The sequence below is a fragment of the Colobus angolensis genome, unplaced genomic scaffold (assembly GCF_000951035.1).
Source record: "Colobus angolensis palliatus isolate OR3802 unplaced genomic scaffold, Cang.pa_1.0 Scaffold131, whole genome shotgun sequence".
Classification (NCBI taxonomy): domain Eukaryota; kingdom Metazoa; phylum Chordata; class Mammalia; order Primates; family Cercopithecidae; genus Colobus; species Colobus angolensis.
Window position 1 is genome coordinate 6,614,856 of NW_012114364.1, and position 13,906 is coordinate 6,628,761.

The 13,906-nt window shown below is 36.1% G+C and overlaps 1 protein-coding gene across 2 annotated transcripts in view; it reads left to right on the plus strand.

The window, feature by feature from the left end:
* TMTC2 (transmembrane and tetratricopeptide repeat containing 2) overlaps window positions 1-13,906 on the plus strand; it is a 460,161-nt gene that overhangs the window by 360,712 nt on the left and 85,543 nt on the right. For both annotated transcript variants that reach the window (XM_011934133.1, XM_011934134.1), the window contains exon 10: window positions 8,954-9,068. In XM_011934133.1, coding sequence (XP_011789523.1) covers window positions 8,954-9,068 — 115 coding nt within the window. The remainder of the gene's footprint in view (window positions 1-8,953; window positions 9,069-13,906) is intronic.

Below are 13,906 nucleotides of genomic sequence, written 5' to 3' on the forward strand. Positions count from 1 at the left end.
GTTGAAAATGCAGAAATCACCGGTCTTCTGTGTCGCTCGCGCTGGGAGTTGGAGACTGGAGCTGTTCCTATTCGGCCATCTTGCTCCGCCCTTCTGCCGAATCTGTGTATCACTTTAACCTATGATGAAATTCCATTACCTTCTATTCCTTGTCCCTCCCCGCATTCCTTCTCTCTCCCTTATAGTTTCTCGCCTCCTCCCTGGTCTCCCTTCTTGTTGTTAGCCTGAAGAAATTCCCACACCCTGTCAGACAGTCATCATAACTTCCTCAATGGTTTTCTGGCATTTCATAACCCTTTTGGAAAGAGTCAGGGGAGAAATAAATTCAGTAAAGTACTTCTAACCTTCCTGACCTCCTTTACAGTTGAGCGCAGGTCCCTGGCCTTCTGTTTCTCTAATCTTCTTCGCACTGGACACCTTCCTTGCCACCTGTCCAAATCAGGACAAATTCTTGGTCTCATGTTCACTTAGGAACAAATCCAGGGCCTCCCAGTCTCACAATAAGCAGCCCAGATTGATCTCTTGGGTATCTTTTCCTTGTTCACCAGGCCACCTGTTTTCTTGGCCGGTAACTGTGGCACATTTATCACATTAGGCCTGTCTGACGAAAACCAGCATTTACTCACTCAGGCTGCCAAGGACATAAAAACACAAAGCAACAAAATGAATAAAGGGAAGGCTAGAGAAATTAGTCTGAGAGTGAAAGCATATTTGAAATGCCATGATGACTGAGAAAAAGACACTCAGCAAGGCTTCTCTCAGAGAAGCAAAAAAAGAAGAGCCCCCTCCATATTTTTAATTATCTCAGACAGAATTAGCATTAACAAGCTACCTCTCTTTAGTAGTATCCCCTACCTACAACTAGTCTAACGCCTGACTGCTGCATTATCATCAACCCTCTCTTACCAGAAGTGTTACTACCCTCTTCTAGTAGAAACACCCCATAAATGACTTGCCTCAATTCCCTTTTATGCACTCATCCTGTTACCACTAGATGTGACTAAAACCAGTTAGCCCAATTACTTCCATCGTGCCTTTTCCCCTTTCTAATCGTCGGAATCTTTGAAAAAGTCCCCAGGTACAGATAGTTGCTTCTGGGATGCTGTCAATGTTCTGTTTCATGATCTGGCAGCTGGTTGAACAAAGCCAAACCAAAATTACCTGCATTCAGAAATAGAAGTGATGCATTCAGCCTGTGATACCCCACACCTTTTCCAGTTTATATGCGTTTTGGGGTTAAACTATCTCTGTAATCTCCTCTCTCCTCTAATAAAATGGAACTTCTTCAAGGATAAATATTGTGATTATCTTTGTATGCCCACTGCAAGTACTACCATATTTTGTGTATAGTAGGCACAATATTAATTTGGGGAGTATATTAACCCATGAAAGAAACTATCTTCTGTTTTCAGATTATTTCTTCTTCTGTCCCAGTCTGTTGAATTTATGTCACAATACAATACCATATAATACATATTAGACAAATTGCATAGTTTGAATGTTCTGAAATTAAAATATCTTTGAAGGTATGATTGATATCTGAATTTTTTGTGCGTGTTCCAAAGGAAATTCAGAGTCCTAATATCAGGGCCACCATGTTGCTCAAGTCCAGAAAGCACCATTCATAGAAACTTCACTGTGAATAGCACCTTTGCAAAGCATGCATGGCCATTTGCTGCAGCTCTGCCTAAAATCACTGCAAAATATGGAAATATGAATAGAAACATTTCTGGCAACAAATGCTGGATAGCTTGCTCTTGAAGATGAGAGCTACGTAGAGATATTATTAATATTAGTTGGTTCAGTCCTTTCATTGAACATGGCATTTCTTAAATCCCCAGAGTGTGCCAGTAAGTAAGAGAGAAGACCACTGGGATATCTGGAGGAAAAACATTGCATGTGGAGGGAATAGTGAGTGAAAAGACTCTGAACCAGGAGCCATTTTTCCTCTGATGTATTACAGGAACAGTAAGAGAGGGTGGGGAAGAACCCGTGTTGATCATAGCAAGCTGTGTTGGCCAGCATAAGCGTTCTTAGATCAACTGTAGAACAACAATCCGATTTCCATTTTACCAAGATCACTCAGACTGCCATTTTGAGAATACCCTCTAGAAGTATAGGGACTATTTAGGAAGTTATTGCTGTCATCCAGGATGATGTGGTGGCTTGAGACAGAATGGTATCAGTAGAGTTCAGATGATTCTGGACACATTTCTATGATCAAATGTCATCTTCCAAAGATAACTACTTTAATGCAAATGCCGTTTTATAGTTGTTTTATAAAAAATATTTTTATTTGATTTTGAACATTTTTAAAGATACATATGAATGTTTTTTTTCTAAAGAGAATTGTATGATAACACCTATTACAGATTATTTTAGCTCTTTAGTTGCATTGATCCTCAGTGAATTTTTATAATATTTTAGAAAAAAAATGCCAGTCACGATTAATCTAGGGAGTTTATATGTAGAATTTTTACAAAGCAGGATTTGAGCCTATGGCTTAAGGCCAGCTTACATTTTTATGGATTTCTACATTGCAGACAGCCTTTTAAATCCAGGAATTAATGAAAGATTGGTCTTCACAAGCTTGTCATATTGAAATGTTGGTAAAAATCTACTAAGCACTTTAAATGGTTCAGCGACAGATTTGTCCAGAGAAGAAATGGTATTACTCTGATGTCGAAACAGTTCAATACAAAACAATTGCTGTTTCCCTTTTCCCACGTTAGCCCACGAGGAGACTTTTATGCTCTTTGTCTCTGGATCTTTAGAGAATGCTTCCTTATTTTATATCATCTGTTTTGCTCTACTCAAATTACTTTAAAAAATAATTTCTCATCTCATTTTTCTCCTTTTTTTCTCCCTGTAATTTTTGATAATTAAGGTGATAATAAGCTTGGGTAAGACAAATTACAACCAAAGAAATAAAGTGTAGTAGCAACAGTACACTCATGAGAACAAAATAAATTTTACTTACGCTGTTTGTGCTTTTTTTTATTTGTAATTCTACTCAATTATCAAATACATAGAATGTGTTTGCTGTATATGAAAAAGAAGTGGTTTCTCAGAAATCTGTTATTCTATGTGAAGGATAAAACTTTTACCTTTCCTTATTTTTTTATTTTATTTTATTTTTATTTATTTTTTGAGACGGAATCTAGCTCTGTCACCCAGGCTGGAGTGCAATGGCACAATCTCGGCTCACTGCAACCTTTGCCTCCCAGGTTCAAGTGATTCTTCTGCCTCAGCCTCCTGAGTAGCTGGGATTACAGGCACGTGCCACCACGCCCAGCTATGTTTTGTATTTTTAGTAGAGACGGTGGTTTCGAGACCAGGCTGGTCTCGAACTCCTGACCTCGTGATCCTCCCACCCCAGCCTCCCAAAGTGCTGGGATTACAAGCATGAGTCACCATGCCCGGCCTACCTTTCCTTATTTTAATGACTTTTAGAAAGTAAACTGATATTCAATGAATATGTCTTATTTATACACATATATCTGTCTATACACATATGTATAAACTAGTTACCTAAGCCCCATGATTAGGGAAGACAGTGCTGTTATAGCTAGTCCTTTATGAATAGGTCTGGAGAGGGCTCTTTCCCACACCCACACACCAGGAGTGTCTGGCAACCATCAGGTGATGGTCAGGCAGTTTTTAACTGTTTCTCTAAAGTAGTAATTGTTCACAGCTGGCACGAGGGGAAGCTGGCTCCTGATAGACAGAAAACACCTGAAAGTGGTGATCAACACCTTCCTGATAAGATCTCAGGAGTTGTGCTAGTGGGGAGAAGTAACACCATCACCCCGGAAGTGTGCCGACCTATAAAACCCTAAGTCAAAAGGTCAAGCCGCACACTTGCCTTTCAAGTCACCCACTTAGCCCTCTCCCAAGTGTACTTTCCTTCCTTTTATTACTGTTCTAAAGCTTTTTACTAAACTGGCACTTCTGCTGTAAAACATGCCTCAGTATCTCCTTCTGCCTTATCCCTCTCTGTCAAATTCATTCTTCTGAGAAGGCAAAAACTGAGGTTGCTGTAGACCCATACGAATTTGCCACAATGCCAGATTCAATTAATTACCAGAAGAACTCAGCCTGCTAGCTAATCCCAGATGTCAGTAGAGTCCAGAGTATGGTGAAAACCATTTATTTTGTTTTTCACATAAGGTACTGATTCGCAAAGTGTGGACACTGAACTGGCAGCATCAGCATCACCAGGGAACTTGTTAAAAATGTAAATCTCAGGCGCTATTCCAAACCCACTGAATCTGAAGTTCTGCGGATGGTGCCTTGCTCTCTGTTTTAGTTCAAGCCCTCCAGGTCATTCTGATGTACTCTAAAGCTAGAGGCTAATAAAAAAGGTAACTTTGCAGGCCCTTTAGAATCCATCAGTGTAGGTGGACTCCCCAAAGTGCCTGCCTTACTCGAGTTTCTCTTCCTTTAGTCCTGGCTCTACCTTGTAGTATACCTGCACTGCCTGAGCCTCATTAGCTGTTCCTATTCACTGGAACTTGGGGCTTGTCTCAGTCTTGATAGGCTTCACAGTAATTTCTTCAGGGAAGAGCACCTGTCTTTCTTGCTATATTTATTACTTCTGCCAGCAGTGATTCAATGCCTGATTGTACGAATAGTTCCGTTCCCAGTAGTAATTAAGATGAGAGGACTGAGATCCACATTCTGCCACATGTGCTAGAAGTGGGGTTGCCATATTGGGACAATTCTGGTTTCCACCCTTGCTTCAGCATAATTAATACTCCCTTTTACCATTCTAGGTGCTCTATTGAGTTGGCAAATTATATTACAGTGAACCTAAATCATAAGCAATCCTAACACTGTTGGAAACTGGCCTAAGAAGGCATCACTAAGAAGGAAATGTTTTGGGCATAAAAATGAAAGCTGTCTTTTTACAATAGGTAGGCAAGACAGAACTGGAGATGGGGGTGAGACAAACTTAGAGGCTGGGAGATCTTGGTGGCTGGAAGTTCCAGACAAAGATAGGAAGCAGTAGGTTCCATTATGGGAAGCCCAATTAATAGTTTGAAGGGGCTAGTGTCTGGTGGAAGTAGTAATAGATAAAGCTGATGGGAGAGGGGTGATGTGAAGTAAAGTCTTCCAGAAGAGGCAAGGGAAAATTTTCTTATTGTTGCCCCAATAACATATCACTTTAGGTTCTTGGAGTAGTTCTTAGGAAGAAACCTACTATTTGTTTCCCTGTACAAACAGTTCCCTGTACAAACACAAGTTCTATGTATTCGAAATGTTTATTGCTCTATTTTCCATCAGTTCTCGGCTATATTTCAATGTAATGTAGCAGAATAATAATTTACCTTCACCTTTGTTTGAAATATTCAAATTCAGTTTAAAAAATACCAACCAGATGATTCAGATTCCATAATATCCTGTGCCTTTATCACATAGCAGAACACTAATGTGGAACAATTGAGATTTGTGGCCTGTCGAGAACAGAATAGAGGAAAATATCCAGATACCTAACTGATGTGTTGTGATATTGTTTTTCTGAATATTAATATGGTAAATGAATTTTGCAGTTATAAAATGATCATACGGGAATTTTTTTCTGTCACCATTTACTGTACTAAAAATTATATGTTCCATGTAGTTTTTGGAAATTGTTTACAAAGTACATGTTGCATGGCAAAGCTAATTTAAAGCATAAAGAAATATTATTAAATGATAAAAAGTTAATTTGATTTTACAAAATTAATGATGTTTCCTTTTTTTGTTGTTGAACAGCAAAGATGCATTTGGTGTTGCTAAAGCTTCAAAGTCTTTGCCCTGGACATTGCTTGTAAAGGGATCCCTTGTTATGAATATAATTACCTTCACTATATAGATGACTTGTCAATATCCTTCTTTCTTTCCATATGTACAAAATAGATACCATGTTCTTTTTCTTTTTAAACCAGAACTAATCTTCTGTTCTCTCTACAGTCTAATGAATTTCAAGAAAATAACCTTCATTATTCAATTAATTGTTACGTTTTTCTAACTGTTAATATAGATTACATTTCAGAGTTAATAGCTGCCTGTAAAGGAAAAGAACAATTAATAATTTCCTACATTATCCTTTGTTTAAATGCCACATAAATAATGTATTTATTAATGCATTTGCTTAGTTAAATATTATGTTTTGAATAAAAGTAGTAATTAATATTGTGTTTTTATTTAAAAAGCAGTCTATAATAACTACAACTATCTGAAGGATGTGGTTAACCTGGCAACCTTTATGAAGCTGTATATGAGGAGATAATAGTATTTCAGTATGCCACAGATTATCTGATTCTTATTTTACTGACATACAAAAATGCACCATATATTTAAATTTCATTTCATATCTGTATCTGTAGAGTTAGCATATACAGTTATTTCATAAGTAATGTGTTTTTTATTTATAAATATAACTTATTTATAATTCTGTTTCCTTAATTTTCTAACCCAAGAATTAATGTTTATTTGTTCTGGGAGATAGGAAAGGCACAGAATGTTAGGTGACAAACTAAGAAAGTGATGTGAAACTTTTTGTGGAAATAGCTGAGTGATCTCCAAGTCCTAGTCTTAAAATTTTGTCACTTGCTTTTGAAAAAAACAAAAAGTCTTTATAATCATAGGCTTACCTTTACTCATCGTTGTTTACTAATTGAAATTTAGACATATTCAAATGAAAGCAGTGGCATTTATTTATTTATGAATGAATGAATGAGTGAATGAATGAATGACAGGGTCTCACTCTGTCGCCCAGGCTGGTGTGCAGTGGTGCAGTCTTGGCTCACTGCAACCTCTGCCTTCTGCGTTCAAGCAATTCTCCTGCCTCGAACTCCCTAGTAGCTGGGACTCCAGGCACCCACCACTGCGCCTGGCTAATTTTTGTATTTTTAGTAGAGACTGGCTTTCACCATGTTGGCCACTCTGGTCTCGAACTACAGACCTCAGGTAATCCACCTGCCTTGGCCTCCCAAAGTGCTGGGATTATAGGCGTGAGCCACCACACCCAGCTGGCTATGGTTTATTATAAATCCTTAAAATAGAGGTATTTCTTTTTTATTTAAGAAGTGGTCTTTTGGGTTAGAAGACAATTTGTAATATTCATTAAATAAACAGTAAATAATGGACTTTTTAGCCACCAGAGAGCATTTAGCATTTTTATTTTTTTGTTTTTATCTTTCCCTTTTATTTTAGGTTCACATACAGATTGCACATGCGTGGTACACATGTGGGATACATGTGCAGGTTTGCTATGTAGGTAAATACATAAGGCTCGGTGGACAGATTATTTCATCACTCTAGTAATAAGTACAGTACCCAAGGGGCAGTTTTTTGATCTCCCCACTCCCAACCTCCTCCCTCAAGTCCTTGTCTCCATTGTTCCTTTTTTTGTGTCCATGTGTACTCAATGTTTAGCTCCCACTTATAAGTGAGAACATGGTGGTGTTTGGTTTTCTGTTCCTGTGTTAGTTTGCTTCATATTATGGCTTCCAGCTCCAGCCAGGTTACTGCAGAGGACATGATCTCATTCTTTTTTGTGGCTGCATAGTATCCCATGGTATGTGTGTACTGCATTTGCTTTATCCAGTCTACCATTGATGAGCATTTAGGTTAATTCCAGGTCTTTGCTATTGTGAATACTGTTAACAACAAACATATACATGCATGTGTCTATGGTAGAATGATTTCTATTCTTTTGGGTATCTACACAATAATGAGATTGCTGGGTAAAATGGTAATTCTGTTTTAAGTTCTTTGAGAAATCGGCATACTGCTTTCCACAGAAGCTGAACTAGTTTATATTCCCACCAGTAGTGTATAAGCCTTTCCTTTTCTCTGCAACTTTGCCAGCATCTGTTATTTTTTGACTTTTTAATAATAGCCATTCTGACTGGTGTGAGATCGTATCTCATTATGGTTTTGATTTGCATTTCTCGAATGATTAGGGATATTGAGCCTTTTTTCACATGCTTGTTGGCTGTGTATATGTCTTCTTGACATTTTTAAAGTTTTATGTTTCTGTCTGCAGCTCAGAACTTACTAATCATTTTTATAACTATTTTTAATACTTTTAAATTCTTGAACTTTACACAAACATGAAACCTCAAACAGGAAGAGATAATAATTAGACCACAACTTGAAAAACCTGGCAGCTATATAGATGGCTTCAGCATATGTTTGTCATCCTTTAATTTGGTTTTTATTTGAATATCCATATCAGATACGGCTTAGCATTAGTACTGTTACTGTTCAATCTCTATTTAAAAAGTGGCCTGTTGTCTCTGTCTGTATATTTATGACATTAAAATTAGGCCTAACTTTTGTTTTCTTTACCCTCACAATATGTTTCGGGGATAGCATTATGTAATAATTCTTGAGGTACAGTGGAAAGAGTTCTGTGACTCTGTCTGCAGTAATTCTAACCTTGTAAAGCTAACCTGAAAGTAATTTCACAAATCTGAACTTACTGGAATAAATAATATTTATTCTATAATTATTATTAAATCTAATTGAGTAAATTAATGCTTAACCTACCTTCCTATGTTTATCAGTAATTTAATATTAAATATGAGAAATGCATGTTTGTCAATATGAATATGCTTGTTTGTACATATGCATCAGAGACAGGAGCTGTTTTAAAGTACTAACAGTGGGAATCAGCTCAACTCATATTTGTAATATAGCTTTAAATTTATTCATCTTATATCTTGCTGAATAGTCTATAGATGATTTCTTTTTAAGAAAAAAATGTTTAAGTTAGCAAATAGAAACCTTGAAATGTCCCATAATTAAGCAAAAGGCATATAAATAATCTCTAAACAATGAGTGTATTATTAAATTTTAGCTTCAAATCACCTTTACCACTGTACTTATTTTTCTTTAATAACAACTTTATTGTTTCATGGGATTTTCTGAGTTGAAGCTCACTGATTTTTATGCTTTTCAGGTCAGTTTCTTCTGGAAGAAGCTCGTCTCGTAGAAGCAGCTGAGATGGCAAAAAAAGCAGCTGAACTAGACAGCACAGAGTTTGATGTTGTCTTCAATGCTGCCCACATGCTCAGGTTAGTTCTTGCTACTGTGCCTCAAAGCCTTGACTTTGAGAAGGTGATTAAGTATACGAATTTTAATGTCATACCACCTTATTCCACATTCTTAATGTGAATCATGCTGCTTAACTATGTAAAAAATTAGAAACATTGTATTCATTATAGGCTATTCATCCTTATCCAGTCCATGGCCCATGGGCCACATGTGACCCAGGACAGCTTTGAATGCATTCCAACGCGAATTCGTAAACGTTCTTAAAACATTATTATGAGGTTTTTTTCTTTTTCTTTCTATTTTTTTTAAGCTCGTCAGCTATTATTAGTGTTACTGTATTTTACGTGTGGCCCCAAGACGATTCTTTTTCTACGGTGGCCCAGGGTAGCCAAAAGACTGGACTCCCCCGGTCTATGTGCGCCATGTGTGGGGCATATGAGGTTTTAGGACTTTCTGAAAATTACTGCAACCTCCTTTCCATTCCCTGTAAAAATTGCTACTCATAAAATACAAAAAGAAAACTGCAAAATTGAATATAATGCATGTCTAATTAAATGTCTCCAAAGCAAAACATTATGTCAGTAAACTGCATCTCAATATTTGTGTTTTTATGTTAATTATATTGACTGTGGCATGTGGATACATTTTAATGTTTAATAGTGGAGAGGAGTTTCAAATACAAGTATACTTAAGGCCCATGAAATTCTCAAAATAGCCCTGGAATCGACATTATTGCTTTGTCGTGAAATAATACATTTTTTTAACTTTTAATGCTTCTGTTTTCAGAAGACTATTACAAAGGCTAATTACAATGAGAGCAAAAATACTAAAATATAAGGCCAGATTATCAAATAATAAATAAAATAATAAAAATTATTAAATAATAATAAAATAATAAATAAAATAATAATAAAAATTATTATTTTTGTGTGTGACTATAAAGAAAGTCAGTGCATCCGTAAATGGTTATTTAGATTATGGGAGGATGTTTTTAACTGCTTTTAATCAAATGATTTATATAGTTGTTTACAAAGCATTATTTGTCATGTTATATATATATATATATATGTACATATAACTCCTCCCATATTCTTACTTGAAGACTAGTTCATTAAATCCCCACCTAAATGCTTCATTAAATGACTTCTATACTGTGGTCTCTGCGCTTGGCTTCCAGGAATAGATTTGTAATTACATAGATTACTCTTACAAGGGACGAATAATAACAGAAAAGTTGATTCACAATTGGATGGTTTTAAAATGAGAACATTTGTAAAAAGTAGAAGGATTTTTTTTTTAGCTTTTGAGATGATTGTAGATTCACCTGTAGTTGTAAAAAAATAATACAGAGACATTTTAGTTGAATGCCCTCATTCAACATTAATGTTAGCATCCCTAAGGTACTTGTTTTGTGATGAACTCAGGAAAGCTGACACCTACAAAGGGAAATCAGGATTCAATTGACTGTTGGTATATTCATAAAATAAACTGTAACCAATCTGCAAGAACCTTCAATGCAAAGATAATTTTTAAAAGACACTTCAATTTGTGTGACAAGTTTAGGTATTGTTACAGAGATAAGGACTTTTGGTTCCTCATGAATAAAACACTATGCTTTCAGCAACAATAAACAATTTGCAAGAATGGGAAAGCAGGAATACACGCAGGCAAATTCATCTTAATAATAACAGATACTTTTATCAACAAGGCATTTTGCTACATATTAAATCCATGTCTGAAATTCAAGGTCTACCAATAGAAACCCATTATAAGTATATTACAAAAGAAAAAAAAAGTCCTTGTTAAAGACATCACTTATGATTTTTTCTTCGTTGTCTTAGTGCTAGAAACCAGTGGAAAATTTTTGTTATATATTGGCAGTGAGGAAATCTTTAGGATTTATTTTCAGAACATCTTCTCCAGCTTTCTCTGGTCTGCATCCCTCATTAAGTTGCGGTCAGTCGGTGCCCTCCTATATTGACTGCAAGTGACCACAGCAGCCTGACTTTCTCCTACTCAGCTGGATGGCAGTCTTCATGAATGTTTTTACTTAGCTTTTCTGTTTTTCACCTCTGTCAAATTCAAGCATTTCTGGAGTGCTTGCTGTCAAGCTGAATATCAGTCTCTTTTCTTAATAGTTGAGAACATTCAGGGCTTTGTTTGCCTAAAGGAATAAGAAGGGTTATTGGTTTCCCCTTGAATATACTTTTGTCAAAATGGCTAGTTGTCAAAATTTTGCTTATTTAATGTTACATGTACATTTTCTCCTGGGGGTGATGCCACATAGTTCTAAATTAAGTTTGATATTCTTTTCTCAAGAACTCTGTTCTTTTGAGAGATGTTTAGGAGACAAAATTGACAGGGTTTGGTGACCATTTGGGTGTGAGAGAAAGAGTGGGTGTCTCCTGGTTGTGTCTCACTTTGTTAGCTGGATAAGTGGTTTACCCACTATCCCAAATCAGCAATTTAGGGAAAAGTTATAGTTCAAGATAAGGTTTGAACATACTGATTTAACTTCCCTTTTCTTGGCAAATCTCCAATGTAATGATCAAAAGAATCTATAAATGGGGGGAGGGGGAGCAGGAGCTGCTCATTACAAATGTAGCAAAAAGGAAAAAAAATGATCATTCCATCTGAATGAGATGAGATAGGAAGAAGTGAGATCCTCAGGCCAGCCATCAAGGGGCAAATCTTTATCTTATTGGGACCTTCAAGAGGCCTGAAATTTGAGAAATTTCCAGTAGACCCATTCCAGCTACCAGAAGTGAACAAAGATCTTTCTCTGTAGCATAAGCTGATATAAAGTTTTGAAATATATTACTCAATTTGGCAGTTCAGATAAGAATGACAAGTCAGAGGTATCAAAATAAAGGGCCTCAGTGAAGCAGGTTTACATTAAAAACATAAGAGCCTCTTAGAGGGTCTCTAAATTCCTGTCATCAAAGTACTTCACAAGAACACTCTGTGGTGGAAGTAGTATTAATGTCATTTAACAAGTTTGCTTGGCCCTTTGTTTTGTTTTATCTATTTATTTATTTAATGATATTATTATTATTATTATTATTATTATTATTATACTTTAAGTTCTCGGGTATAACAAAGACTTGAAACCAACCCAAATGTCCATCAATGATAGACTGGATTAAGAAAATGTGGCACATATACACCATGGAATACTATGCAGCCATAAAAAAGGATGAGTTCATGTCCTTTGTAGGGACATGGATGAAGCGGGAAACCATCATTCTCAGCAAACTGTTGCAAGGTCCTTTGCTTTAGAGAATCACAGTAGTATTACACTTTCCTGCCTTCCTTGAAGCTGAAGTCCTGAATGCCTCTTATTTGTCATTGAATGTGTGTGAATGTAATGTATGGCACATTTGAGCCAAAGCTCTAAGACTGAGTACTTTTCCCTTTCTCTGACTTAGAAATTGTGGAAATGTAGATCCCTAAGTGACCAAAGAGAGACAAACCTCCCTCCTCATCTGCGTTGGATGGGTTCAATGAGTGAGAAGTAAAGTTTGTTGTCTTAATTCAGTGAGACTTAGAAGGTGTTTATTCCCAAAATATAACCCAATTTAGCTGATACAAAATGTATCTGTGCAAATAAATAGGTAAGTAGAAAGTGGAACACTATAATGTTGGGAAAAGATTACTAAGAGATTAATAGGGTCTCTGAATGTATAACAGCAATGGAGGAGGTAGTATACAATTAATAGACTAATAATTTAAATAGAAGCTATAAATATTTCCTCAGAAATTGGTGGAAAATACTAAAAACATGAAAATGGTGAATGAACAGAAGATTGGAGGATAGATTGGGAACTCATGCATAATTATAAGTAATTACACTTGTAATTATATATATGTTTGTATAGTTCTGCATACTATATATGCTCATAATTATACATGTGTATATAATTATAGTTATTTATATACCTATATTGTATACATAATATGTTTTATTTATGTACAAATATGCACATATATCTATATACTGTATATGTGTGCATGTAGTTTTATATATCATATATGCTATATATAATTTTATTTGTTTGTGTATATAGAAATATTAATAAGAACAGAAATTTCTGAAAAAGAGCATAGAGTAGAGATTATCAAGAGATAGAGAAAATTTCCAAAATAGGATGATCTTCATTCATCGTAATGAAGGCAAAATCAATGAAAATAGGTTTGTTTTTAAACTGTTGTCATGTAGAGACCAGCTTTTAGTTGTGTAGTAAAGAATCATTCTTGCTTGTTTGTACAGCAACAAGATTTTTTAAAGAGTGTTCTATAACCTACAGACTCTACCAGTGGGGTTGGGAGCTCTACTGTACACAGCTAAGAATAATTCCCAAACAACCAGAATTCCCTCGGACTCAGCAGCTTTTACAGTGCAGGAGCTATGCCACCATCACCCACAAGGAACCCAGCAAAGTGTGCATCACATTTATTAGATGATTCTCCTGGGCCTAGCTGCTTCCCGTTATGCTTACCTCTGAATTCCATTCTCTTGAGATTGCATCTGATGGGTAGAAACTGAGTCCAGTGCTAAACGAAAGTTAGAAGATGAGTGAATTTCTAGCTTCTACCTTGCTTAGGAATGCGGGATCCTTGTTCTGGTTGATTACCAAGTGTATTCATAGGGGAGGTGATCACAAATGTTGAGTGGCCTCACATAAAGAATGTTGACAATACATGGTGACATTTTTAGTACTTCAAACAAAATGAAAAGTTACTAGATGCTTCCAGGTGACAGCATTAAAAATCAGATTGGTTATCATTAAAGGAAAATAAAGGAATTTACGATGCTAGAACACAATAGAGTTATATCTGTAGCGTTATGAGAAGAAAC